General features: G+C 42.2%; 1 protein-coding gene across 2 annotated transcripts in view; it reads left to right on the top strand.

The window, feature by feature from the left end:
• txnrd3 (thioredoxin reductase 3) overlaps positions 1-27,680 on the top strand; it is a 68,072-nt gene that overhangs the window by 8,090 nt on the left and 32,302 nt on the right. The window contains exons 1-6 of one of the 2 annotated variants that reach the window (XM_059649717.1): positions 4,545-4,568; positions 4,685-4,745; positions 7,876-7,985; positions 14,144-14,248; positions 15,651-15,723; positions 26,835-26,954. In XM_059649717.1, coding sequence (XP_059505700.1) covers positions 4,560-4,568; positions 4,685-4,745; positions 7,876-7,985; positions 14,144-14,248; positions 15,651-15,723; positions 26,835-26,954 — 478 coding nt within the window. In that variant the 5' untranslated portion in view covers positions 4,545-4,559. Of the gene's footprint in view, positions 1-4,544; positions 4,569-4,684; positions 4,746-7,875; positions 7,986-14,143; positions 14,249-15,650; positions 15,724-26,834; positions 26,955-27,680 lie in introns of those variants that run through there. The other variant, XM_048547521.2, reaches the window with a different exon arrangement.

Here is a 27,680-nt window from a genome sequence, read left to right as displayed (position 1 = left end):
CACCTCCTTTGCTGCAAATTCGCTTTTTAAATTCACCTGAGACCGTAAATGTGTTGTCTGTTTAATGTCTCATCAGTAATGTGGCATCTCCAACATTACAGCATCCCCTCATTTCTGCACTGGAGTTTCAGCCTATCTTTATACTCAAATTTCTGGAATGGGACCTGAATCTGACCTTAAGCAAGAGTGCTACCAGCTCATCTTAACTGACATGAGTCCGTAGGCTTGAGATGCCCTTGGAGTACATATGAATTAGGGATAGGCCATTTAGTTCCTAAATTTTGCCCTGCTGATCAGATCATGACTGATCTGGTTGTAGTTCAATGTTATTTTCCTGTCCACCACCGTAACCTTGGCTGGAAAGGTTAGTAGATTGTTTGGGCTGGGTGCGCTGAAGAAGGGTTGTATTTTGTGGAGTATATGCTTTTTTCTGTTTAGTTCACTTTATTTTCATTTAATACAAGCAGTTTAAGGAATTCTATTAAAATTCACAAGGAATCTGTCAAATAATAATTCAAGATTTATTTTTTAAGTTCTCTGCTTTTAAAAAGACTTAGGTTTATGGAACAACTGCATATCTTGCTACCAGTGCTATGTTTTGCACTGTTTAGAAAGAGGGATGTATACTGTGTTGACTATCACTGTAAGATTTTCTTAAATTTCTGTTTGTGTTTGACCTAGTCACTAGTTAGAAGTTACATTTCTCACCTCTTGTGGCTTAAAGTTAACAGCTACACGGCTGAGCCACTGAATTATTATTGCACAGAGGACTCTCAGTGAATCTCCAAATAAGCATCAGGACTTAGCGTCACGTCCTGTTGACCTTTCCCTCTCTCCCTGCACATTGCTTCCATTTAAACAATCATCTAATGCCCTCTTGAATGCCTTGATTGAAGTTGCCTCTGCCACATTTTATCTACTGCATTCCTGACTTAAACAGTTTGGTGTGTAAAAATCTTTTTCTTTTATTGCATTTACTTTTGCACTTTAAATCTGTGTCTTTCTTGATCTCCTCTTAACTTTCCCTTCTCCAAGTAAGACAGTTCAAACTTCTCCAGTCGATCAATTTAACTTAATTCTTTGATCCCTGGGACCACTGTCAGTAACCTCTTCTGTGTTCTACTGTCAGAATACAGGAAGGGTTTAGAGAGTTTGGTGGCATGGCACCTTGAGAAAAACCTCTATCAATGTCGCAAAAACTAAAGAACTGATTATTGCCTTCAGACAGAAAGGAAGAGAACACACCCCTATCAACATCAATGGAGCTAGGGTGGAGAACGTCAAGTTCCTAGGAGTGACAATACTGACAACCTGTCCTGGACGTCCCATGTAGATGTGACAGTCAAGAACGCACAACAGTGCCGCCTCTTCGTCAGGCAGCTCAGGGAATTTGACATGTCCGTAAGGACCCTCACCAACCTTTACAGATATCTTTGATAGTAAGTCCTTTGCCAAGATCCCACATGGCAAGCTAGTCATGTCGTCAGGTTGCATTGGATCCAGGGAGAGCTAGCTAACTGAATTCAAAATTGGCTCGATGGTGGGAAGCAAAGAGTGATGGTTGAAGATTGTTCCTTTGACTGGAGGCCTATGACTAGTGGTGTGCCATGAGGGTTGATGCTGGGACTTTTACTGTTTGCTATTTACATATATGAATGTACAAGGCATGATTCGTAAGTTTGTGGCTGATACCTCCAAATTTTGTATCATTGATAGTGAGGAAGGTTAACAAAAATTACAGAGGGATCTTGATCAGATGGTGAAGTGGGCTGAGGATTGGCAAGTGCATTGCAGGTAAGTGTGAGGTGTTAGACTTTGGAATGTCAAACCAAGGTAGGGCTTATACAGTAAATGGTAAGGTTCTGAGGAATGTTGTGGAACAGAGGGACCTAGGAGTACAAGTACATTGTTGAAAGCAGCATCACAGGTAGACGGGGTCGTGAAGAAGGCATTTAGCATGCTTGCCTTAATCAGTCGAGGCATTGAGTATAGGAGTTGGGACATTGTTACAGTTGCATAAGCCATTGGTGAGGCTGCATTTGGAATGTTGTGCATGGTTTTAGTCACGCCATTATACGAAAGACATAGTTAAACTAGTATGTTTGCAAAGAAGATTTACGAGGATATTGCCAGGACTAGTCAGCCTGAGTTACAGGGAGAGGTTGGCCAGGTTACGACTTTATTCCTTGGAATGTAGGAGAATGAGGGGTGACCTTACTGAGGTGTACAAAATCATGAGGGACATAGATAGGACAAATGCATACAGTCTTTTACCCAGGGATGGGGAATTGAAACCTCGAGGGCGTAGGTTTAAGGTGAGAGGGGAAAGATTTAGGAAGGACCTGAGGGGCAGCGTCTTCACACGGAGAGTGGTGTGTATATGGAATGGGCTGCCAGAGAGAGTGACTGAGGCAGGTACAATAGCAACATTCAAAAAACATTTGGATAGGTACCTGGATGGGAAGGATTTAAAGGGATGTGGACAGCAGAAATTAACTGAGTGGTTGCCATGGGCAGTCTGAACCAGTTTGGGCTAAGGGGCCTGTTTCTGTGCTGTATTACTGTGACTCGATGCACCTCTGAAAGCATGCTGTCTGGGTATATAACGTCCTGATGTGGCAACAGCTCTGCCCAGGACTGTAAGAAACTACAGAAGGTTGTGTGCACAGCCCTGACCATCACGGAAGCCAAATAGCCATCCATGGACTCAGTTTACATGGTTCGTTGCCACAGAACGTCTGCAAACATCAAAGACTATTTGCACCCTGGTAATGTCTTCTACAGCCTCTTTGTCAGGAAAAAAAATACAGAAGCTTGAACGCGTGCACCAGCAGCTTCAGGAACAGCTTCTTCCTGACTGTTATTAGACTGAATGGACTCTCTCTAACTTCAGATAATGTTGATCTTACTAATCTTGATCTTGCCTAGAGCACACCCTGTGCGACATAACTGGTATGCCTCTCAGAGATAATGGCAACTGCAGATGCTGGAGAATCCAAGATAACAAAGTGTGAAGCTGGATGAACACAGCAGGTCAAGCAGCATCTCAGGAGCACAAAAGCTGACGTTTTGGGCCTAGACCCTTCATCAGAGAGGGTCTAGGCCCGAAAGTTCAGCTTTTGTGCTACTGAGATGCTGCTTGACCTGTGTTCATCCAGCTTCACACTTTGTTATCTTGGTATGCCTCTCAGTTTTTTTTCCACCCTGTGATCTGTATATCCTTACCACTGTGATCTGCCTGTACTGCCCGTATATACTTAGGTACATGTGACAATAAATCAAATCAAATTAAATCACTCTATTTGCAACCTTCCTAAAGTGTGGTGCACAATATTCCAGCTAATGTCTAACTAGTGCCTTATACAGTTACAACACAATTTCCCTGTTCTTGTAATCTGTGTCACTATTAACAAATCATAGGATCGCTGTCTACGTCTCTCCTGTCTCATTTAATGACTGATGTGCACCCTTTAGAGTAGTATCCTTTCATTGATACTGTTTCACCAAGTTCTTACTACCAACATGTATCGCATTACACGTCCTGTGTGCTGAATTTTATCTGCCCATTTATTCAACTTGTCTATGTTATTTTCGATTCCACGCTGTCCTCGCAGTCCACGATGCTTTCACATTTTGTCTGTATTGTGTGTAAACTTTGAAATTGCCCCCTACATTCCAAGATCTAAATCATTGATGAAGTTAATCTGCTTATCAGTGATTTTATCTAGGTAGAGGACAAGCAACTGCCTTACTCCTGAGATTCTAAAAATAGCTGATAGAATCCTTGATAAGTGATAATGGGACCTGCAGATGCTGGAGAATCCAAGATAACACAGTGTGGAGCTGGATGAACACAGCAGGCCAAGCAGCATCTCAGGAGCTCCTGAGATGCTGCTTGGCCTGCTGTGTTCATCCAGCTCCACACTTTGTTATGATAGAATCCTTGACTCTTGACAGAAGGTCTGTGATTAGGATCTTTGGTTACTGTTCTTGTTAAGGCAGAAATTTATTCACTAGTGCTGGTCTCTTGTGTTTGGGCTGGAGTCAAAAAATTGCTAGGGGTTCTCTCTCCTTGTGGGACACACTAGAACTGGTGGGCATAGTTTGAAAATGAAAGATTTCTCATTGAAACCAGAGGTGAGAAATAGTTGCTATTGAATTGGGGGACCCTTGAGCTCTTTTCCTTAGATTGCACTGGAGCTAATGTCTTTGAATGCTTTTAAGCTATCGAAGGGGAGATTTTTGTCTAAAACTGGATCAAAGATTCTTAGGGGCCAGTAATAATGTGGAGCGAGGCCACAATTAGATCAGCCGTGATCGTATTGGATGGTGGAGGAGACGAGAGGGGTGCAGATGGTCACTCCTGATTCAAATGTTCATTGATTTTCTCCTGATAACTGTTACTCCGAGAAAATGTTGGTGTTGGCAGGATCAATTTGGTTATGGTGCTCTCCGTGGTTAAATAAGTTGTATAATTTTCTGTATTTGCACAGAGCCCCCTCATGGGCGTGGTTTTGACGCAGAGTCTGTGGAATCATGCTCCAAGTGAATAGGATCATATGTGTAATGTATAAGCCAGTTGTTTTCTTAGTAGTACTCCAAACAAACAAATATGGAAGTCTTTATATTTGGTCAGACTGGTTTCTTATTCTAATGTCTTTGTCTTGCATTTTGATTTATACAGGTTAAAGAACTGTTCAGAGCCCTGGATGTTGATATTCATGTTGTGGAACTTGATTTACTAGGTAACATTATTTAAGCTTTTCTGTTTTGTCAATTGCAGTTTGTTAACCTGTCTGATTTCAAGAACGTTAATGCTTAACATGCCTTCACTTGTTATCAGTGTACACTTGACCTTCAGTAGAACTTTAAAAAAATGCAGAGTCATGCAGAGTAAGAGAAAAGTATTCAAATTCCAGTCTATGCTTGTTTATTTATGAGATAGCTCATAACTGCAGTATGTTGTAGAATTAAACTGTAGTAACATATTTATGCCTTCCTTATTCTTCCATTTTCTTAATAAAATGCTAATACTTGGGGTTGGGGGGAGCGGGAGATTTCCATGTTACGGTTCAAGAGAATGGTAAGGCTTCTATGTACTTCCTCATCAGAATGATCCAACCATGAGAAATGTTTGTTTTTTTGGGAGGAGACTCCAAATAGTGATCAGAACCAGAAACCATTTTAAGCTGAATAGTACACAAAGTAGTCAAGGCAATAAGTACTTTTTAGTCTGGAAGATTGAATTAAATTTGTGACTAAAACAGAAATTGCTAGAAAGAAAAACTGAGCAGGTCTGACAAAGCAGAGTTAATGTTTCGGGTCCAGTGGTCATTCTTCAGAATTAAATTAATTGTTGCCAAGTGTAAATCTAAAGTAACATTACTGATGTAACCTTTCAGAAAATGATTAATAGCAGAAAGAGACAATTTGGCCCATTAATTCCCCTGAATTTTTTTCACATTTATCCTACAAAATATTTTGTTTCAAATACTGGTTCAATTCTGTTTGTAAGGCCTTTGGATGGAGATTCAATGTTAATGTTGTGATATGAAATGCACTAACTTGCTGAATTTAGTTTTTTTAAAAAAATCCTCATTTAAGTAATCTATTTTTCAGCCCTTTCTAATTTAAGACACAAATTCTGCCGTTGGGGATTCTAGGCAAACTGAACTGACAGTGAATGTGGCATCATTGGAAGAGCATGAGAGGCTGGCACATGCGATTGGAATTAGTACTTTGTATACCAAATCAAATGTTTTTAAATAATTTGTGTACCTGTGTAAAAGTTGGACTTTTAGGCAAATCTTTTAAGCAGAAAGCCAGATTCACTTTAATAAGGGTGATGTTTTTGAGAGGCTAACTTTCAACTAAATGGCACCCACCTTGTATACCTAACATTGATCTCAATCAACTACTTACTGTATACCATGCAAACTCATACTTCACACCCAAAGCTGCCACTTTGGGTCCTGAAAAGTGCCCAGTCTACCTTACACCTTATCCTTCCAGGATTCTTTATCAAAATTTTGAGCAATATGCAAATTCAACTGTTTTGTGCTGCTACTTTGTGGTGATGAATGGTATTTTCCATTGAAAGGATGCCTGTACAAGTCAAAAAAATATGTGGTTTGTCAAATAAGTAATGTGCTATATGAGTTGCAATGCCAGCTACGTAGACCATACATTCCAATGACAGGTGGATTCTAACAAATAGCATGTCCCGATAACTAATCAGAACAGCCAGAGAACTGCCTGTACTCAGCCAGTCAGGGCCTACTAAACTCAGAACATTGTGCCCAGTGTTAGGTTTGAATCTCTGTTTGGGCAATACTTGTTGAATAATTTTAACAATGCCAAGAATTATACTATCAGTCTATTTAAGAATGTCATTCAGATTAGTGGTGTGCCTCACCTGTACTTGGTAAAAGCTACATATTTGTGAGCAGTGCCTGGTCTTCTACAGCCAAAAAATGATTTGTCCAGGCTTTTGAGTCTTTTCAGTTAGAAGCTTAGGGATACTATCCGTTGGAGAATTCTCCAAAGCATATCACATCCAACCAGAGTTGACTTGCCTTTTCTAAAAAAAAAATTAAATGCAAGTTTTGGGGTAACTGTTCCCTGAACACTCATGGCAATGTTGTGAACCATGTTGTGGAGGTGCTGGTGTTGGACTGGGTGGACAAAGTCAGAAGTCACTTGACAACAGGTTATTGTCCAATGGGTTTATTTGAAATCACAGGCGTTCTGAGCATAGCCCCTTCAGGTGAGAGAGAAGTGTGCAGAGAGATCGGATGAATGCAAGAATAGAATGTTCTCTGGTAATGCTCAAGTTCTGTACTACCAAGCAACTATTTACGTCTATTTTAGCCTTGAGACTTTTCGTACCTCCCTGCAAGTTACCTACATAGAAACATAGACTATGATGGCTGTTTGAAAAAGTTATGTCTACTTTCATCTCATACTACCCCCTCCCCCATTACCCTGAAACTTACTCCTCCTAAGTAAATATTAGATACCTTTTCATGAATGTTGGGAGAGAGTCTGCTTCCACTCTCCTTTAGATAGTGTGTTTAAAATCGTAACCCTCTGCATGGAGAAATGTTTCTCATTTCCTGTCTATTTCTCTTACAAATTATTTTAAATCGTGTTCCCTGGCTTTTGAATAATGTTGTCCAAAGTAGATCCTCCACATCTTTCTCTAATGAATCTGTCATTTTTTTGAACACCTCTTGGATCTCCCTTTCTTGGCTCCACCAAGAACAGCTTCCACTTTTCCGATCTTTCTACACAACTGAGGTCACTCATCCTTTCTGATGAGTCTCTTATTTTTAAGAACTTGGTATCTTTCCTCAGAGGGTTGTCCAGAATCTCTCACTGCACTTTAGCTATGGCCTAGCCAATGATTTGTGAAAGATTAGTATTGTTTGTTTTCGTATTTGATAGCCATGTTTATAAAACTGAGTATTGCAGAAGCTTTCTCAGTTGTCTTATCAATTTGCCTTGCCATCTTGTAAGAATCTTCAATCCTATGCTCTTGTGCCCTCTTCAAAATGGGACAATGTAGACTCTGCTTTCTTTATCATTACTTCAAAATGCTTTGCTTCACACTTATCTACATTAAATCGCATATGTCACATATATGTCCATTTCACCAGTCTGGTTTCTCAATTCTCTTGAAGATTTAGATGACACCACCAGTCACATTGATTATAAGTCTGCACTAGCAAACTTGTTTGATGTCAGTCAGTTTAGACATAATAGTTCATTTGCTCTCTTCAAAAGCACGCTCTAGATATACCTAAGATTACAGAATATTTGTTTGATTATCTTGCTATCACGACAAACATTTTCCGTGTTGGCTTTATTTTACAGAAGAGGGAAGTAGAATGCAGGATGTCTTACTTGAAATGACTGGTCAGAAGACTGTTCCCAGTGTATTTGTCAACAAGGCTCATGTGGGTGGCTGTGACAAAACTGTGCAGGTAATGAGGTCTTTGGAGAAAATATATCTGATCACTAATAAAGTCCCATTGTAACCATAAGTTTGTAAAGGAAGTAACTTTACAATTCTGTAACATCTGCTTTGTGTTTTAACACCTTAACTTGCACCCTTTTGGATGTCTGTTTTTCCTCTCCACTGCTAACAGCCCTTTGTCTTTTACACTGAGCCTCTACCATTTGTTTCACCTTTGCCTCTGTCAAAGGTATAAACGAATAATCTATTTTCCAATACTTTTCAGTTCTGAAGAGTCATGCCAGGCTTAATATTAAGTGAGTTCCGGGGTGGACCAGTTGGGCTAGAACTGAAAATTTGTGCAAAGTGAGATTAGACCATCAAAAGATATCTGCTGATTGTTATCCTCAAATGGTCACAACTCAACAAACTAAAGGCCGTTAACCTGTCAGCAACAGGTTTGTTTGTTTCTTGGGTAGCTGAAGAACTTGCAAGTGTAAGTGACACTGACAAAAACTTTCAGACTTCCAGAAGCGGAGGCAGTTGTCTCTGAAGTATAAAATATTTGAATCCTGATGAAAACCAGTCATTTGTTCCTACAAGTTGCTGCAAGCTGTTGCTTTCAACCAGTAAATGAGAAACTTTGTAATTTGTGAGCAATTGCTTTACCTCTGATGAAGAAGTGAAAAAAATCAGAAGAGATTGAATGCTAGCGAATCCTGGCAGGTAGAGCAATCATTTCTGTGAATTCTATGGACAAAGGCTCTTGCACTGCTTCCCAAGGTGTTCCCCCTGCACCTATAACTCCAGTTTTTTCCATGTGTGCGTGTCTCTCTCTGAGGAATTTTAGAAGGTGGTTAGAGTTTTAGCTAATAGTTACATGTCAATAATCCATCGCTGTTTACCTGATTTTAAGAATCTACCTGTAATAAATAGTTGTTCCGACAGGTAAATAGGAATATGTTTGCATGCTTGAACAAAATATTTGACTTTTTTGACGACTCCAGAAATAACAGGGCTTGATTTCCATCATGCTACCCCAGTGAATTGTGACCATCTGACAGAAAGTAATACCATAACACCTTAAATAAAAGAGTGCTTATTCTAACACTACCCCTATGTTCACAGACCTTCACAATGGGAAACACCTTTCGGCAACTACTGTAAAGCCCCTCAGTATTTTAATGTTTCAGTAAGATCAGCTCTTGTCCTCCTAAACTTCCATGAGTATGGTATACTGCATCCGCTGTACTCATTGTGGCCTCCTCCACATTGGAGAAACCAAGTGTAGGCTTGGGAACCGCTTTGCAGAACACTTATGCTTGGTTCGCAATAAACATTTGCACCACCCAGTCGCAAAACATTTCAACTCCCCTCCCATCCCTTAGACGACGTGTCCATCCTGGGCCTCCTGCAATGCCACAACGATGGCACCCGAAGGTTGCAGGAACAGCAACTCATTTTCCGCTTGGGAACCCTGCAGCCAAATGTGGATTTCACAAGCTTCAAAATCTCCCCCTACTGCATCCAAAACCCGCCCAGCCCGTCCCTGCCTCCCTAACCTGTTCTTCCTCTCACCTATCCCCTCCTTCCATGTCAAGCCGCACCTCTATTTCCTACCTACTAACCTCATCCTGCCCCCTTGACCTGTCCGTCCTCCCCAGACTGACCTATCCGCTCCCTATCTCCCCACCTACACTCACCTCTACTGGCTCCATCCCCGCCTCTTTAACTTGTCTGTCTCCTCTCCAGCTATCTTCTCCTCTGTCCATCTTCGATCTGCCTCCCCCTCTCTCCCTATTTATTTGAGAAGCCACTCCCTGTCCCCCATTCCTGCTGAAGGGTCTAGGCCTGAAACGGTCCGCTTTTCTGTTCTTAAGATGCTGCTTGGCCTGCTGTGTTCATCTATGTTATCTCGGCTTCTCCAGCATCTGTAGTTCCTATTATCTCTGATACAATGAGTATAAACCCAGCCTACTTGACCTTTTTTCATAACAATGACCCCTTCATTTTAACAGTTAACCTAGTGAGCAGGTCTCCAACACACACTTCTACACAAGTGTAATAGCCCTTAAATTTTCTGTCAGTTTTGCCTCTTCTGTTTAATGTTATTATATAGTTTAAGTAAACAAAACTATGTTTATAAGGTATTGGGGCAGACTTAGGCCGGTTGTCCCTCCAGAACCTGTTCTGCCATTCAATCATGGCTGAAGTGCACCTCACCTCCATTTTCCTGCCTTTTCCCCACAACCCTTCAGTCTAATACCAATTAAAAATGTCTAACTCTTCCTTAAGTTTACTCACTGCCCCAGCATCCACTGCACTTTGGGGTAGTGAATTCCATATGTTCATAATGCTTTCGGTGAAGTAGTTTCTCCTCAACTTTGTTTTAAATTTGCTACCTGTTATCCTAAGACTGTGATCCCCCCCTCCTAGAGTGCCCCGCAAAACAAAGTATCCACTCCACGTCTATTTTATCTATACCTTTTAACATCTTGAACACCTCAATTTGATCTCCCCTCATTCTTCTAAATTCCAGAGAGTATAGCCTAAACTGTTCAATCTTTCTTCATATGACAAACCCCTCATCTCTGGCATCAATCTAACGAACCCTCTGCACTGCTTCCAATGCCACTACATCTTTCTTCAAATAAGGGGACCAAAACTATTCACAATAATCCAGGTGTGGTCTCATTGATGCCTAGTGTAGATGCAACAGTAGTTCCTTACCTTTATATTCTATTCCTTTAGCTATAAAAGCCCATATTCCATTTGCTTTCTTTATTACTTGCTGTTCTTGTATCCTAGTTTTCTGTGACTCATAAACAATGACACCCAGATCCCTGCGTGCCAGAGCACCCCAGAGTCTTTTCCCCATTTAGATAATAGGTCGCCTTCACATATTTCTGACCAAAATGCATGACCTCACACATACCCATGTTAAACTCTCTCTGCCTCATTTTGGCCCACTCCCCTAACCTATTTATTTCCATTTGTAAGGTTTTTATTTCCTCATTGTAGTTTACTGTCCCGCCTATTTTTGTATTGTCTGCAAATTTGGCTATAGAGCTTTCTATCCCTGTAACCGCGTTGTTAATGTACGTTGTGAATAGCTGGGGTTCAAGTGCCAAACCCTCTGGCACCCCACTAACTACTGCTTGCCATTCAGGAAAAATCCCACTTATCCTGATTCTTCTGTCCATTAGCCACTCACCTGACAAAGATAATAAATTACCCTAACCCCATATGATCCAACCTTGTGAATTAACCTTTTGTACAGCACCTTATCAAATGCTCCTGGAAATTCAGATATATTATATCTGCAGGATCCCCATTCTCCGCTTTGCTTGTTCCATCTTTGAGGAGCTCTTAACAATTTGATCAAACATGATAACAGCGTGAAGCTGGATGAACACAGCAGGACAAGCCGCATTTCAGGAACACAAAAGCTGCCGTTTCGGGCCTAGACCCTTCAACAGAGAGGGAAATGGGGAGAGGGTTCTGAAATAAATAGAGAGAGGGGGATGTGGACCGTAGGTGGGGAGGGGATAGGTCAGTCCGGGGGAGGATGGACAGGTCAAGGGCGCAGGATGACGTTAGTAGGTAGGAAATAGAGGTGCAGCTTGACATGGAAGGAGGGGATAGGCGAGAGGAAGAACAAGTTAGGGAGGCAGGGATGAGCTGGGTGGGTTTTGGATGCAGTGGGGGGAGGGTGCGAGCTGGGCTGGTGTTGGGAAGCAGTGAGGGAGGAGGAGATTTTGAAGCTTGTGAAGTCCACATTGTTACCATTGGGCTGCAGGGTTCCCAAGCTGAATATGAGTTGCTGTTCCTGCAACCTTCGGGTGACATCATTGTGGCACTGCAGGAGGCCCATGATGGACATGTCGTCTAAGGAATGGGAGGGGGTAGTTAAAATGGTTCGCGACTGAGAGGTGCAGTTGTTTATTGCGAACCGAGCGGAGGTGTTCTGCAAAGCGGTCCCCAAGCCTCCGCTTGGTTTCCCCAATGTAGGGAAAGCCACACCGGGTGCAGTGGATACAGTGTACTACATTGGAAGGTGTGCAGGTGAACATGTCTTAATATGGAAAATCATCTTGGGGCCTGGGATGGGAGTGAGGGAGGAGGTGTGGGGGCAAGTGTAGCACTTCCTGCGGTTGCAGGGGAAGGTGCCGGGTGTGGTGGGGTTGGAGGGGAGTGTGGAGCGGACAAGGGAGTCGTGGAGAGAGTGGTCTCTCCAGTAGGCAGACATGGGTGGGGATGGAAAAATGACTTGGGTGGTTCCTGTTATCTCTGATCACAATTTTAACCTCACTGCAAAGCCTCTTCCAGGGATGCCTAACCTGAAGAAGTTACCCTCCTCCCTCCGGTCCAACCTCAGGGAATCTCTCTCCCACTGCAACTCTCTTGTATTTCAGAACCTTCTCACCATCCCCCTCTCTGATGAAAGGTCTAGGCCCGAAACGTCAGCTTTTGTGCTCCTGAGATGCTGCTTGGCCTGCTGTGCTCATCCACCTTAACACTTTGTTATCTTGGATTCTCCAGCATCTGCAGTTCCCATTATCTCTGATCAAACATGATTTTGCTTTTCATAAAACCTTTCATAAACACTGTGGATAGTGTTTTGACTTTCCAAATGTCCTGAAGGTGCTTCCATAATATTGGTTCTAACACTGAGCCAACAACTGATGCTAAACTCCCTGATCTGTAATTTCCCACATAGTGCCTCCTTCCCTTTTTGAATAAGGGCATTACATTAGCATTTTTCCAATCCACTGGAAACTTTCCTGTGTCCAGGGAATTTTGGAATATTGTAACTAATGGATCCGTTATCTTTGCCACTTCCTTCAATACCATAGGATGTAGGGCCATCAGATCTGGGGGACTTGTCTGCCTTCAATCATAATAGTTTTGCTGAGTACCTTTTCCCTATCGATGTTGATTGTTCCACGTTCTACCCCCTCTTGCCTCTGACTTGTTCATTCCGATAAGATTGGTATTATTGTCTTCCACTGTAAAAGCTGAGGCCAAGGATTGATTTAGCATTTCTGCCATTTTAGTGTTCTCCACTGTTAACTCGCCAGTTTCAATTTCTGAGGGACCAACATTTACCTTAACCACTGTCTTCACTTTTATATAGCTACAGAAGTTTTTGCTATTCTTTTTGATGTTTTGTCCTAGTTTTCTATCATAATTTCTCTTGGCTCGTTTTATTAATTTTGTTTAGTTTTCCTTTGTTTATGTCTGAAAGTCCCCAATCCTCCTCCCTGCCATGGGCCTTTTTAATATGGTATGCCTTAGTTTTGATTTTAAACCTTCTTGTTTAACCGTAGCTTTTTTTTAAAACAACACCCCCCTCCCCCAACTTTACCATCTATCTTCTTCACTGGGATATATTTTGGTGGTGAGGAATTGAGTAGTTCCCTAAACAACTGCCAGAGGTCATCTCTGTCTTACCTTTTAGCCTTCCTGCCCAATCTACTCGGGCCAAATCCATCCTCATGCCTATGTAATTTCCTTTGTTGAATTCCAAAACACTATTGTGAGACTGCACTTTATCACCCCAAACTGAACTCAAAATTCAGTCATACTATGGTCACTGCTCCCTAGAGGATCCTTAACTATGATATCATCAATTAATCTCTCCTCATTACACAATACCAAATCCAGAATAGCCTGTTCCCTGGTTGGTTTCACAACATACTGCTCCAAGAAACAATGTCTAACACATTTAGTGATTCTACCCTGAGGCTACCCTTGCCAATTTGATTCTTCCAATCTATGTGCAAGTTAAAATCACCCATGTTATTGCTGTATCTTACTTGCAAGCCTCCAGTATTTCCTGGTTTATACCATGCCCAATTGCGGAGCTACTGTTTGGGAACCTTTCGAGTGCTCCTACCAAGTACTTCTTTCCTTTGCTATTTCTCATTTCTACCCAGACTGATGCTGCATCTTGATCTCCCATGCTTCTCATTTCATATTACCGTGCTGATCCCATCCATCAGCAGCAAAGCTACACCCCTCCCTCTTTTCCTTTTAGTCTTTCCCTCCGAAATGCCGAGTACCCTTGGATATTCAGTTCCCAGATCTGGTCTCCTTGTAACCATGCCTCAGTAATTGCTACTAAATCGTATCCTTTTGTTTATGTGCTGAATACTTCAGTAATTCTATTCTTTGTTCCTATAGGCTCATGAAGATGGTTTGTTGAAGAAACTTTTGGAAGGAGGTGAAATGTATGACTATGACCTTATAGTAATAGGTGGTGGCTCTGGAGGACTTGCAGCTTCAAAGGTATATTTTACATTGATACAGGTGTTAATACAAGTGCTGAAAGCTGTTACCAGGAAAGAGAATCTGATTGTAACAATTATTGTGCATTAAATGTGAAGTTTGGAAAAGACTGTTTTGTGACCCAATGATCCAATCTAATCGCACCTTTTTGATTGATTAGTTAAAAATTTTGCAGTTGATGCTATATGGCCTTGAGTTCAAAGTCCCTGACCCCACACAAGTGGACTTAGCATGCCTTGCAAACCAATGCACCATTTTCTATCCATCTGTTACAGGGTGGGTAATGACAAAAGATTGACCTGAAATATTATGTTTTTCTTCACCGACGTTGTTTAACATGCTCAATGCCACCATTTTTTGTCTTTTTGTTTCACGTGCAGAAACAGCTGTGTTTAGCTTTCATTGCAGAATGTTTGCAGGACTGGCTGCCTCAGTTTAACGTCTCTAGTTACTTCAACACTCCGTTGGTGCTTAAATCCGAATGGAGGTGACCTTGTCAAGCAAAAGTGCTGCTACTGAGCATTGGCTGATTGTGTGCAAATGACAGCTCGCCCCTCTTGAGGGCAATTAGGGATGAATAGCCACACTCCAGACTGAGATATGTATTTCCTGCAGCTGATGGTACTAGTTCCCAAAACCTCTTCTCAATTCTATACTTCTGACTTTTGGAGAAACCAATAAGCCGTCGTTTCATCGTGAAGACTATTTACTTCCATTCCCATCATATTGTTCGACTTTACCTCCTCTGCATCTCATTTACAGTGTCTCTTATCCATGCTTTTGTCTCCTCCAGATGTGATCCTGGTGGACTTCTGAATTTCTACCCTTCATAAACACAAGTTCATCAAAACCTGCTGCAAATATTAAAACTTGAACCAAGCCCTACATTTTCTGATCTGTATTGGCACCTGCATAGAAATGCTGCCTTTTTAAAAACTCCTGTCCTTGTTTCAGATTGTTCCAATATTTCTTCTTCCATTCTTATCTTTGTGTATTTATTTTTTTTATCTCTCACATCGTTGGTGGTCGTGCCTTCGGCTACCTATGACCTCATATATAATTCTCTTTCTAAAAGATTCTGTCTCTTTACACCTGTGCCCTCTATCTACTCAACCTTTGACCAACTTTTCTATTTTCCTGGTGAAAAGGTATTGACTTGAAACATAATTACATTTTCTCACAAGATACTACCTAATCTGAGTTTCGGCATTTCTTTTTGTATGTGTTGCAAATTAACTGCATTTTTTAAAATCCTTTTCTGTGCATGAGTTTTGAGATTAGTCCTGGAAATTTAAAGTAGATTGTGCTCAATAGATTAGATATGGCTGAATTTCCTATTGTGATGGAATAAACATTGACTTTTTGGACTAAAATGAATAAACAGTTTCTTTCCTGTTTGTAGGAAGCTGCAAACTTTGGAAGAAAAGTCTTGGTACTTGACTATGTTGTGCCGACACCTATGGGTACTTCATGGGGTAGGTTTCTTGCCTGTCCTTGTTTAGCTGTTTTTCATGAATTTCAATAGACATTTAAGTTTTATCACTACTTGGAGCTATCTTTTCGTAACCTACCAGGCAGTAGATTAGCCTTGAGGCTCTTAATATGCTGTATGTGGAGGTACTGGCCTAGTGGTATTAACAGTAACTCTGGATTTTTAATCCAGAGACCCTGGTAATGTTTGGGGCACCTGTGTTCAAATCCTGCCATGGCAAATGGTGAAATTTGAATTCAATAATAATGATAAATCTGGTATTAATGCTCTAATGATGATTGTTGAAACCATTGGCTATTGTCAGAATGTTCCATTTGGTTCACTAATGTCCTTTTAGGGATGGCCTGACTTGTGTGTGACTCCAGCAATGTATTTGAATCTGACCCTTTGGGTAATTAGGGATGGGCTGTAAAATCACGACAGATATAGATAGGGTTAATGGTTAATAGAGTTCTGAGGAAGGGTCACCGGACCTGAAACATTAACTCTGTTTTCTTCTCCACAGATGCTGCCAGACCTGCTTAGCTTTTCCAGTAACTTGGTTTTTGTTCCTAATTTATAGCATCCGCAGTTCTTTTGGTTTTTATTAGGGTTAATGGTAGCTGTCTTTTCCCTAGGATGGGGGACTTCAAGACTAGGGGACACTCTTTAAGGTGAGGGGAGAGAGATTTTAAAAAAGACATGAGGGGCAATTATTTTACACAGAGGGTGGATTGCGTGTGGAATGAACTTCCTGAGGAAGTGGTGGATGTGGCACAGTTTCAAAGACGTGTGGATAAGTAGTTGAATAGGAAAGATTTGGTGCGATACGGGCCAGGAGCAGGCAGGTGGGACCCGTTTAGTTTAGGATTATGTTCGGCATAGACTAGTTGGACCAGGGGGTCTGCTTCTGTGCTGTATGACTCTTAATTTGTGGCCTAGCCAGTGACATCTACAATAAACAACAAAAATACATCCACATTTCATATTAAGAGTTAGCCCTGATCAAAGCAACGGAATTCAAATGGTCCCTGTAGAATCGTACATATGAGTTGATTATTTGGTTCTGAGAATGAAAGATGAGGCGTTCTTGTTATAAATTTTAAAACTGCACAAAGCTTGATATTCAGTTTTGATTCACAGTAGGTATATCCGTTTTATATTCAAAGCATCCTTTTTGATTTTGTTTTTGACATGTAGGAGTCACTGACAAGACTAGCTTTTATTGCGCATCTTGCATTGCTTTTCAAGGTGCAGTTATCTTGAACTGCTGCAGCCCATGTGCTGTTGGGGCAGTTTGAGCGTTTTGAGGCAGCAACAGTGAAGGATTGGTGATATAGTCCCAATCAAGAATGGTGTGTGGCTTGAAGGGAAATGTGCAGATGGAATATAACTTGGGAAAATATGGGGCTATGCATTTTGGCGGGAAGGACAGAAGAAGTAAAAATTATTTAAATGGAGAAATACTGCACCATTGAAGCACTGAGGTATTGGATGTCCTTGTGCATGAATCAAAAAATGTACACACGTGTGCAGCACATAATAGACTGGGTACACAGGAGGTGTGTCCATTGGGGTGCCACAGGGATCAGTAATCGAGCCCTTCACTGTTGTGATGCATATAAATTTATATAGATGAGGATATAAGTGGATTGGCCAGATGGGCATTTTAGTGGCATATGGAATTTAACCTGGATAAGTGTGAGGTGATGCACTTCGGAAGAAGTAACAAGACATGGAATACTCAAAGAATGACAGGGTACACGTAGTCCTTGGGTTGTGAAGGAGCTCCGTATGTGAGTCTGTTCACAATAGATTTCTACACAATTTGGAACAGAATGCAACAACATAAAACAGCCGTTCAGAACTGCAAGAAATGTTCTTTTGTCAGGTAATTAAAATTACACCCATGTATGGGATCATGTTTATAGGTGCAAGTGTTGTAAGTCAGACTATCATAAATTGGGGATACTCTGTAGTTAAGGGACATGCATTTTTTGGTTGAGGCATTGATATGTGAGCAGGGAGGATACATTAGAGCTGTATAGGACTTTGGTTAGGCCACAGCTGGAGTACTGTGTGCTGGTTTCTGCACTATAAGAAGGATATGACTGCAATAAGAGGGTGTACAGGAGATTTACCAGAATGTCCATAAGACCATAAAACAGGAGTGGAAGTAAGGCCATTCGTCCCATCAAGTCCACTCCCCCACTTAAATCATTGCTGATGGGCATTTCAACCCCACTTCCCTGCACTCTCCCTGTAGCCCTTGATTCCTTGTGAGATCAAGAATTTGTCGATCTCTGCCTTGAAGGCATCTAACTTCCTGGCCTCCACTACACTCCGTGGCAATGAATTTGACAAGCCCACCTCACTCTGGCTGAAGGAATGTTGTCTCATTTCCGTTTTAAATTTACCCCCTCTAATTTAAAGGCTGTGCCCATGGGTCCTAGTCTCTCCGCCTAACAGAAACAACTTCCTAGCGTTCACCCCTTCTAAGCCATACATTATCTTGTAAGTTTCTATTAGGTCTCCCCTCAACCTTCTAATGAGTACAATCCCAGGATCCTTAGCCGTTCATCATACGTTAAACCTACCATTCCAGGGATCAGCGCGTCTCTAGAGACACCAAGAGACGTGACCGATTCTCAATTGTCTCACTACACACAAGGGATACAAATTCAGTTGGGACAACACATTGATAATCTCACAAGCCAAACAGGCACACCAGGGAATTCTTGGAGGCCCGGTATTCCAACCGGAACTCTGTCAACAAACACATTGAATTCAACCCTGTGTACAGACCACTGTCAGACAAAATAACTGGAATTAATACCAGTCACCCCAGCAAGCCAAGGCATATAAGTAACAAACGGGACAGAACACTTCTGCTTCACTGGAGGTGCACTAGGTGATGAAATGTTTGCAACCAACTCCACCAGCTCAGCGAGCATGTCTACATCCTAAAATACAGGAAGTTGTTTAAAGGGATTTTAGAAAAAGAATTTTCACCCAGAGATGGTGGTGGAGCAAATTACTGAAGATGGTGGAATCTGAACTGGAAACAAAAAGCACTAGAGACAGGTCAGGCAGCATCCACGGAGAGAAAGCAAGCTAATGTTTCAAGCCTAGGTGCCTCTTCTTCAGAGTGGAAGTGAAGTGTGGAGAGAGCAGCATTTATGCAATAGTGGGGGACGGAGTCAGGGATTGGAATGTTGGTGGAGAAATGATTAGAATGTGAGAATGGCAGAACAATAGTATGTCGAACTGCCAGTTGGAAAGGAGAGACAGTCCCACTGGGGTGGGGGGAAGGAAGAGAGGGTGACAATGTAACAAACAAAGAATGCACTAACTGGGAATGTAGTTCAGGCATGTAATCTCAGTTTTAAAAGCTACTTAGATGAACTCTTGTAACATGGGCTGAGTGCTCGAATGTTGGACCAGTGTAGTTTTGATGCTACAGACTTGATGGACTGATGGGCCTCTACTGCATGATTCTGTGATTCTAGGGATGCCAAATTGGTACAGCAGTTATCATGGGGGATTTAAAACTACATATCAATTGGTCAAACCAGGTCGGTCATGGCCCCCTTGAGGAGGAGTTCTTAGAATGCATCCACAATAATTTCCTTGACAATATGTAATGGGAGCAATGAGGGAGCAAGCTATACTAGACCTAGTCCTGTGTAGTGAGGCAGGAATAATTAATGATCTCACAGTTAGGGATCCTCTTGGAAAGAGTGATCACAGTACGGTTGAATTTAAAATACTGATGGAGTGTGAGTAATCCAGTATCTATGTCCTGTGCTTAAGCAAAGACAATAAAGGAATGAGGGAGGAGTTAGCTAAGGTAGAATGGGAGCAAAAACTTTATGGTGGGTCAATTGAGGAACAGTGGAGGACTTTTAAAACAATTTTTCACTGCTCAGCAGAAGTATATTCCAGGGATTAGGAAGAATTGTAGGAAGAGAGAGCCAGCAATGGATGTCTGAGAAAACAAAGTATCAGATTGAAAAAAAAACGCATACAAAAAAGCAAAGAATAGTGGGAAAATAGTAGATTGGGAAATCTTTAAAGGCCAACAGAAAACTAGAAAAAAAGTTGTAAAGAAAAGTTAAACAATTGTAAAAGAGTGGCGAAGGTAAACATTGGTCCTTTGGAAGATGAGAAGGCCAATTTAATAGCTGGGAATGAGGAAATAGCCGAGACAGTAAACAGTTATTTCGTGTTGGTCTTCACAGTGGAAATAACATGCCGAAAACTAACAGCAAGGAGGTTATAGCAGATGAGGACCTAGAAACTATTGTTATCACTAAGGAGGCAGTGCTGGGCAAGCTAATGGGGCTAAAGGTAGACACATCTCCTGGCCCTGATGAAATGCATCCCAGGGTACTAAAACAGATGATGGGGGAAATAACACATGCACTAGTAATTATTTACCAAAATTCACTGGACTCTGGGGTGGTTCCCACAGATTGGAAAACAGCCGATGTGACGCCATTGTTTTAAAAAGGAAGTAGACAAAAAGCAAGTAACTAAAGGCCAGTTAGCTTAACTTCGGTCGTGGGGAAAATACTTGAATCTGCCATTAAGGAAGAAATAGCAAGACATCTGGACATAAATTGTCCCATTGGGAACACCCAGCATGGGTAGGTCATGTTTAACTAATTTGGTGGAGTTCTTTGAGGACATTACTTGAATGGTGGATAATAGGGAACCTGTGGATATGGTGTATCTGGATTTCCAGAATGCATTTGACAAGGTGCCACACCAAAGGCTCCTACATAAGATAAAGTTCCACGGTATTACAGGTGATGTATTGGCATGGATAGAGGATTGGTTGACCAGTAGAAAGCAAAGAGTTGGGGTAAACGGGTGTTTTTCTGGTTGGCGGTCAGTGGCTAGTGGTGTGCCTCAAGGATCAGTGTTGGGACCGCAATTGTTACAATTTATGTAGATGATTTGGAGTTGGGGACTATGTGAGTGTCACTCAGGTGAGTGACAGAGCAAAGTGTGCAGAAGACACTGAAAGTTTGCAGAGGGATATAGATAGCCTAAGTGAGTGGGCAAAGATCTGGCAAATGGAGTGCAATGTTGATAAGTGTGAGGTCATCCATTTTGGTAGGAATAACAGCAAAATGGACTATGTTTTAAATGGTAAAAAATTGCAGCATGCTGCTGTGCAGCAGGACTTGGGTGTCTTTGTGCATGAATCGCTAAAAGTAGGATTGCAGATGCTGCAGGTAATTAAAGAGGCAAATGGAATTTTGTCTGCCATTGCTAGAGGAATGAACTTTTAAAAACAGGGAGGCTCTACTGCAACCGTATAGGGTCCTGGTGAGGCAGTTTTGGTCATCTTTCTTGAGAAGAGATATACTAGCAGTGGACGGGGTGCAGAGGAGATTCACTCAGTTGATTCCAAAGTTGAGAGGGTTTGATTATGAAGAGAGACTGAGTAGACTGGGATTATACTCATTGGAATTCAGAAGAATGAGGGGAGATCTTATAGAAACATGTAATGAAGGGAATAGATAGGGTGGAGGCAGGGAGGTTGTTTCTGCTAGCATGTGAAACTTGGACTAGAGGGCATCACCTCAAAATAAAGGGAAGCAGATGTAGGACTGAGGTCAGGAGGAACTTCTTCACCCAAAGTGTTGTGAATCTGTGGAATTCCCTGCCCAGTGAAGCAGTTGAAGCTACTTCGCTGAATGTTCTTAAGGCAAGGCTAGATAAATTTTTGAACAGTAAAGGAATTAAGGGTTATGGTGAGTGGGCGGGTAAGTGGAGCTGAGTCTCAAAGATCAGCAATGATCATGTTAAATGGTAGGGCAGGCTCGAGGGGCCAAATGGCATACTCCTCCTAGTTCTCAATTTAAATTGAATGATTTTTGTTTTATTCCAAAGGGAATGGAGTGAAAAAAGGAAGAATTGCTAAAACAACATAGGACTGCAGTGACTCCACAGCTGGAATACTACAAATAGTTTTTGTCTCCTTATCTAAGCAAGCGTATACTGACATTGGAAGGTTCATCAGGTTGATCCTGGCTATGAAGGGATTTTAAGAGAAGTTTAGTAGATTGGGCCTGTACATGGAGCTTAGAATAACAAGAGAGGTGACATTATTGAAACAAACAAGATTCTTAAGGGGTTTGATGGGATAGATTTGGAGAAGTTGTCTCCTTTAATGGGCGAGCCTCTGACCAAAGAGCATGACTTCAGAGTAAGGGTTCCCCTATTTAACACAAGTAATTTCTTCTGTCTGATCACAGTGAATATGTGAAATTAATTACTCCAGCAAGCTCTAGAGGTTGAGTTGCCAATAGTTTTCAGGCTGGGGTAGATGGTAATAAATCAACCGCTCAACAGGGAGTTAGGATGGAAGCTGCAAAGCAGGACGAACAGAGTAGTGTTCTCTAGTTTACTACCAGTGCCACGAGATAGTGAGGCGAGGAACAGGGAGCGGGCGCAGCTGGTGTAGGAGGGAGGGCTTCAGATATGTAGATAATTGGGATGCCTTCTGGGGAAGGTGGGACCTGTACAAGAAGGACGGGTTGCATCTGAACTGGAAGGGGACCAATGTCCTGGGTGGAAGGTTTGCTCGAGTAGTTCGAGAGGGTTTAAACTAGTATGGCAGGGGGGTGGGAACCTGAGCTGTATACCGGAGGTGAGAGTTGATGCAGGTGAGGCAGTAGCAAGAGGTAGACCAGCTAGTGGGAAGGATTTTCCTGGGAAGGAACCAAGGGATCAGTTAAAGTGTGTTTGCTTTAACGCAAGGAGTATCAGGAATAAAAGTGATGAACTTAAAGCATGGATCAGTACCTGGTGCTATGATGTTGTGGCCATAACAGAGACATGGGTTTCTCATGGGCAGGAATGGTTGCTGGATGTTCCAGGGTTTAGAACATTTAAAAAGAATAGGGAGGGGGGAAAAAGAGGAGGGGGTGTAGCACTACTAATCAGAGAGGGTAACACAGCTACAGAAGCTTCCATTGTCGAGGAAGATCTGCCTTCTGAGTCAGTATGGGTGGAAATTAGGAACAGCAAGGGAGTAGTCACCTCGTTAGGGGTTTACTGCAGGCCCCCCCAATAGCATTTGGGAGATTGAAGAAAGCATAGGTCGACAGATTTTGGAAAAGTGTGGACGTAGTAGGGTTATTGTAATGGGTGACTTTAACTTTCCTAATATTGATTGGAACCTCCTTGGAGCAGAAGATTTGAATGGAGCTGTTTTTGTAAGGTGTGTTCAGGAGGGTTTCCTAACGCAGTACGTTGACAGGCCGACGAGGGGAAAGGCCATTCTAGACTTGGTGCTCGGAAACGAGCCGGGGCAGGTATCAGATCTTGTGGTGGGAGAGCATTTTGGTGATAGTGACCATAACTGCCTCACATTCTACGTAGCTATGGAGATGGAGAGGATTAGGCAAAATGGGAGGATATTTAATTGGGGAAGAGGAAACTATGACGCGATTAGACATGAGTTAGGAAGCATGGACTGGGAGCAATTGTTCCATGGTAAGAGCACTATAGACATGTGGAGACTGTTTAAGGAGCAGTTGTTGCGACTGATGAGTAAATATGTCCCTCTGAGACAGGCAAGAAGGGGTAAGATAGGAACCTTGGATGACGAGAGTGGTGGAGCTTCTTGTGAAAAGGAAGAAGGCAGCTTGCATAAGGTGGAGGAAGCTAGGGTCAAGTTCAGCTAGAGAGGATTACACGCAGGCAAGGAAGGAGCTCAGAAATGGTCTGAGGAGAGCCAGGAGGGGGCACGAGAAAGGCTTGGCAGAACAAATTAGGGAAAACACAAAGGCGTTTTACACTTATGTGAGGAATAAGAGAATGGTCAAAGAAAGAGTAGGGCCGATCAGGGATAGCATCGGGAACTTGTGTGTGGAGTCTGAGGAGGTAGGGGAAGCCCTAAATGAGTTTTTTGCTTCTGTCTTTACGAAAGAAACGAACTTTGTAGTGAATGAAACCTTTGAAGAGCAGGTGTGCATGCTGGAATGGATAGAGATAGAGGAAGCTGATGTGCTGAAAATTTTGTCAAACATTAAGATTGACAAGTCGGCAGGCCCGGACCAGATTTGTCCTCGGCTGCCTTGGGAAGTGAGAAATGCAATTGCATCGCCACTTGCGAGGATCTTTGCATCCTCGCTCTCCACTGGAGTTGTACCTGAGGACTGGAGAGAGGCAAATGTAATTCCTCTCTTCAAGAAAGGAAATAGGGAAATCCCCGGCAATTACAGACCAGTAAGTCTCACGTCTGTCGTCTGCAAGGTGTCAGAAAGGATTCTGAGGGATAGGATTTATGACCATTTGGAAGAGCATGGCTTGATCAAATGCAGCCAACACGGCTTTGAGAGGGGCAGGTCAGGCCTCACAAACCTTATCGAGTTCTTTGAGGATGTGACTAGAAAAGTTGATGAGGGTCGAGCTGTGGATGTGGTGTATATGGACTTCTGTAAGGCATTTGATAAAGTTCCCCATGGTAGGCTCATTCAGAAGGTCAGGAGGAATGGGATACAGGAGAACGTAGCTGTCTGGATACAGAATTGGCTGGCCAACAGAAGACAGCGAGTGGTAGTAGAAGGAAAATATTCTGCCTGGAAGTCAGTGGTGAGTGGTGTTCCACAGGGCTCTGTCCTTGGGCCTCTACTGTTTGTAATTTTTATTAATGACTTGGATGAGGGGATTGAAGGATGGGTCAGCAAGTTTGCAGACGACACAAAGGTTGGAGGTGTCGTTGACAGTATAGAGGGCTGTTGTAGGCTGCAGCAGGACATTGACAGAATGCAGAGATGGGCTGAGAGGTGGCAGATGGAGTTCAACCTGGATAAATGCGAGGTGATGCATTTTGGAAGGTCGAATTTGAAAGCTGAGTACAGGATTAAGGATAGGATTCTTGGCAGTGTGGAGGAACAGAGGGATCTTGGTGTGCAAATACATAGATCCCTTAAAATGGCCACCCAAGTGGACAGGGTTGTTAAGAAAGCATTTGGTGTTTTGGCTTTCATTAACAGGGGGATTGAGTTTAAGAGTTGAGATCTTGTTGCAGCTCTATAAAACGTTGGTTAGACTGCACTTGGAATACTGCGTCCAGTTCTGGTCGCCCTATTATAGGAAAGATGTGGATGCTTTGGAGAGGGTTCAGAGGAGGTTTACCAGGACACTGCCTGGACTGGAGGGCTTATCTTATGAAGAGAGGTTGACTGAGCTCGGACTTTTTTCATTGGAGAAAAGGAGGAGGAGAGGGGACCTAATTGAGGTATACAAGATAATGAGAGGCATAGATAGAGTTGATAGCCAGACTATTTCCCAGGCAGAAATGGCTAACACGAGGGGTCATAGTTTTAAGCTGGTTGGAGGAAAGTATAGAGGGGATGTCAGAGGTGGGTTCTTTACACAGAGTTGTGAGAGCATGGAATGCGTTGCCAGCAGCAGTTGTGGAAGCAAGGTCATTGGGGTCATTTAAGAGACTGCTGGACATGCATATGGTCACAGAAATTTGAGGGTGCATACATGAAGATCAATGGTCGGCACGATCAATCGTGGGCTGAAGGGCCTGTTCTGTGCTGTACTGTTCTATGTTCTAACACTAGTGGAAGTGCTTCAACCTTGTCTTTGACATCGATGGCACAGTCCAGCACATCATTAAGGCTGTGTGTGTTTCTGGAGCACTCCATTCTGGGTAGTTGTTTAATTGTCCTCATGATTGGATGTGCAAAAGCTGCAGGACTTTGACCTGATTCATTGGTTGTATAATCACATTGTTCTGACTGTCACCTGCTTCTGCTGCTTAGAATGTCTGATGTTGAATATTCACAGATGTGTACAGAAAAGTAGGAGGAGTTGAACATGTATCCATTTGAACCTACTTTGTTCAGTAGGATGATGGCTGATCTGCTTGTGGTCTCAGCTGCACCGTCTCGTCTGCCCTCTCAACGTTGATTCCCTTATTTATATTTTTAAAACATCAGTTTTTATACCATTTTGATGTTATCTTTAGGAGTACCTGGTTCTGCTGCTGGCTGACCTCCACACTGAGCCAATGTTAATCCCTTGTCTTGATGGTAATGGTAGAATAAAGTGTCTTTAGACCAGTGCTCAAAATAACATAGAAGTGACAGGTGAATTCATTACTGAAAGCCTCCACATCAATCAGCACAACTTGCTTGCAGTCTTGACCAATCAAGAAAATGTAAATAGAATTGAAGTAAATGGTAAGGAGAAGCTGTACCAGTCACAGGCCTCTTCTCTTCTGTGCTTGCAGCTGATAGGCTGCCTATTACTAACTAATGTGACAGAGAAGCAAACTGCAGAGGTGCAATGGGCAGGAGTGGCAGCAGTAAGGGAGTTTCTGGGAGGCCAGCTTTAGTTGAGGCTGGGATTAGGGCTGTTTTTGTTTGGAGCTGGCAGTATTTTATACTGGTTCTGGATGGGTGTGGAGGGAGAGGATAAAGTGGATATGAAGGGTATGGAAAAAGGGAAAGGTTCTGAAAGCCGATAGAAGAAGGCTGCAATGAAAAGAGGTTAAGCCTTGTGCTAGATAAAGAAATTAGAGTATGGTTGAATATGCTGCTGCAGAAATTCATCAAAGATCTTCAAACAGCACCATCCAAACCTATGACCACTTCCATCTGGAAGGACAAAGGCATCAGACGTATGGAAACACCACCACCTCCAAGTTCCCCTCCAAGCCACTCACCATCCTGACTTGGAAATATTTCGCCGTTCCTTCACTGTTGCTGGGTCAAAATCCTGGAACTACCTCCCTAATAACATTGTGGGTCAATCCACAGCAAGAGAGCTGCAGCGACTCAAGAAAGCAGCTCACCATGACGTTCTCAAGGGCACCTAGGGATGGTGAAGAAATGCTGGCCAGCCAGCAATGCCCACATCCTACAAATGAAGACGGGAAAAAAAAGCCCAGTCTGTCAGAAACATGCTTTGGAGTTTGGTCACTAGTGATGCTGCTGAGCCATTCTTGGTGATAGATAGAGAAGTGTGCAACCCAGACCACCTTGTGTCCAAAAGATCAATGCTATGGATTTTAGGAGGTCATTATTTTTGTTGACTTCGTTTTGAACTAATCTCTCCCTTGCCTTTTCTTGTTTGCAGGTCTTGGAGGTACCTGTGTAAATGTAGGTTGCATTCCAAAGAAGCTGATGCATCAGGCTGCTCTCCTTGGCCAAAGCCTCATGGATTCCCGTAAATTTGGCTGGGAATTTGATGAGAAAGGTAAGTCTTGAGGTAACTCGGCTATTTTTAATATTTTGTCTTTTACAGTCTGCTTTCTCCTGTAAAAGACAAAGGTAGTTAGCACAACTGGAAGGCACCTAAAATTGATTCAGACATTTTATATCATAAAGAAAATATTGAATTTGTTAAATTGTAATCGGAATGCAACCAAAAATTGCCAAAACCCTGCTGAATGTGAAAATCCAACTGATTCATCAATTACTTTCGCATAAGGAAACATCTTCACTTCTACCTGTTCCATTGTACTTTGTTCCAGTGTGAAAGTTGCTGGCTCTTGATAGCCTCTAAATAAACAACTTGAATGTAAAAAAACCCTCTTGGAGATCTGTAATGAATGTGACTGCCAGCATTATCAACATTCAAGAACAATTTAAAAAATAATTCTTGCTTTCCTTTGTCACATTCCTCTATTTGGCCGTTGCTGTTTTAAACTAGACTTCTCTAAAGAGAATTTGTGTTACAGCTATGTGAAAGTCTGCCATTTAGCCCAAACTGTCGAGATTTACCCAGCACTCCAGTAAGTGGTCCAAGTTGCCTTTACTCATCCTACACTTGTTCCTGTTTGCTTATTATATTTTCATCTTCAGCTACGCGTACTAACCTTGAATGTCAAGATATTGGAAACTGTTTTTGTCTTCATTGACAAGGCAAGAAGAAATAAAAGTTTTGATGCAACAAAGTTTTTGTTTTATTAAATGGCACCCA

The sequence above is a fragment of the Stegostoma tigrinum genome, chromosome 11 (genome assembly GCF_030684315.1).
Source record: "Stegostoma tigrinum isolate sSteTig4 chromosome 11, sSteTig4.hap1, whole genome shotgun sequence".
Taxonomy (NCBI): Eukaryota; Metazoa; Chordata; class Chondrichthyes; order Orectolobiformes; family Stegostomatidae; genus Stegostoma; species Stegostoma tigrinum.
This window is presented reverse-complemented; position numbering and strand designations above follow the sequence as displayed.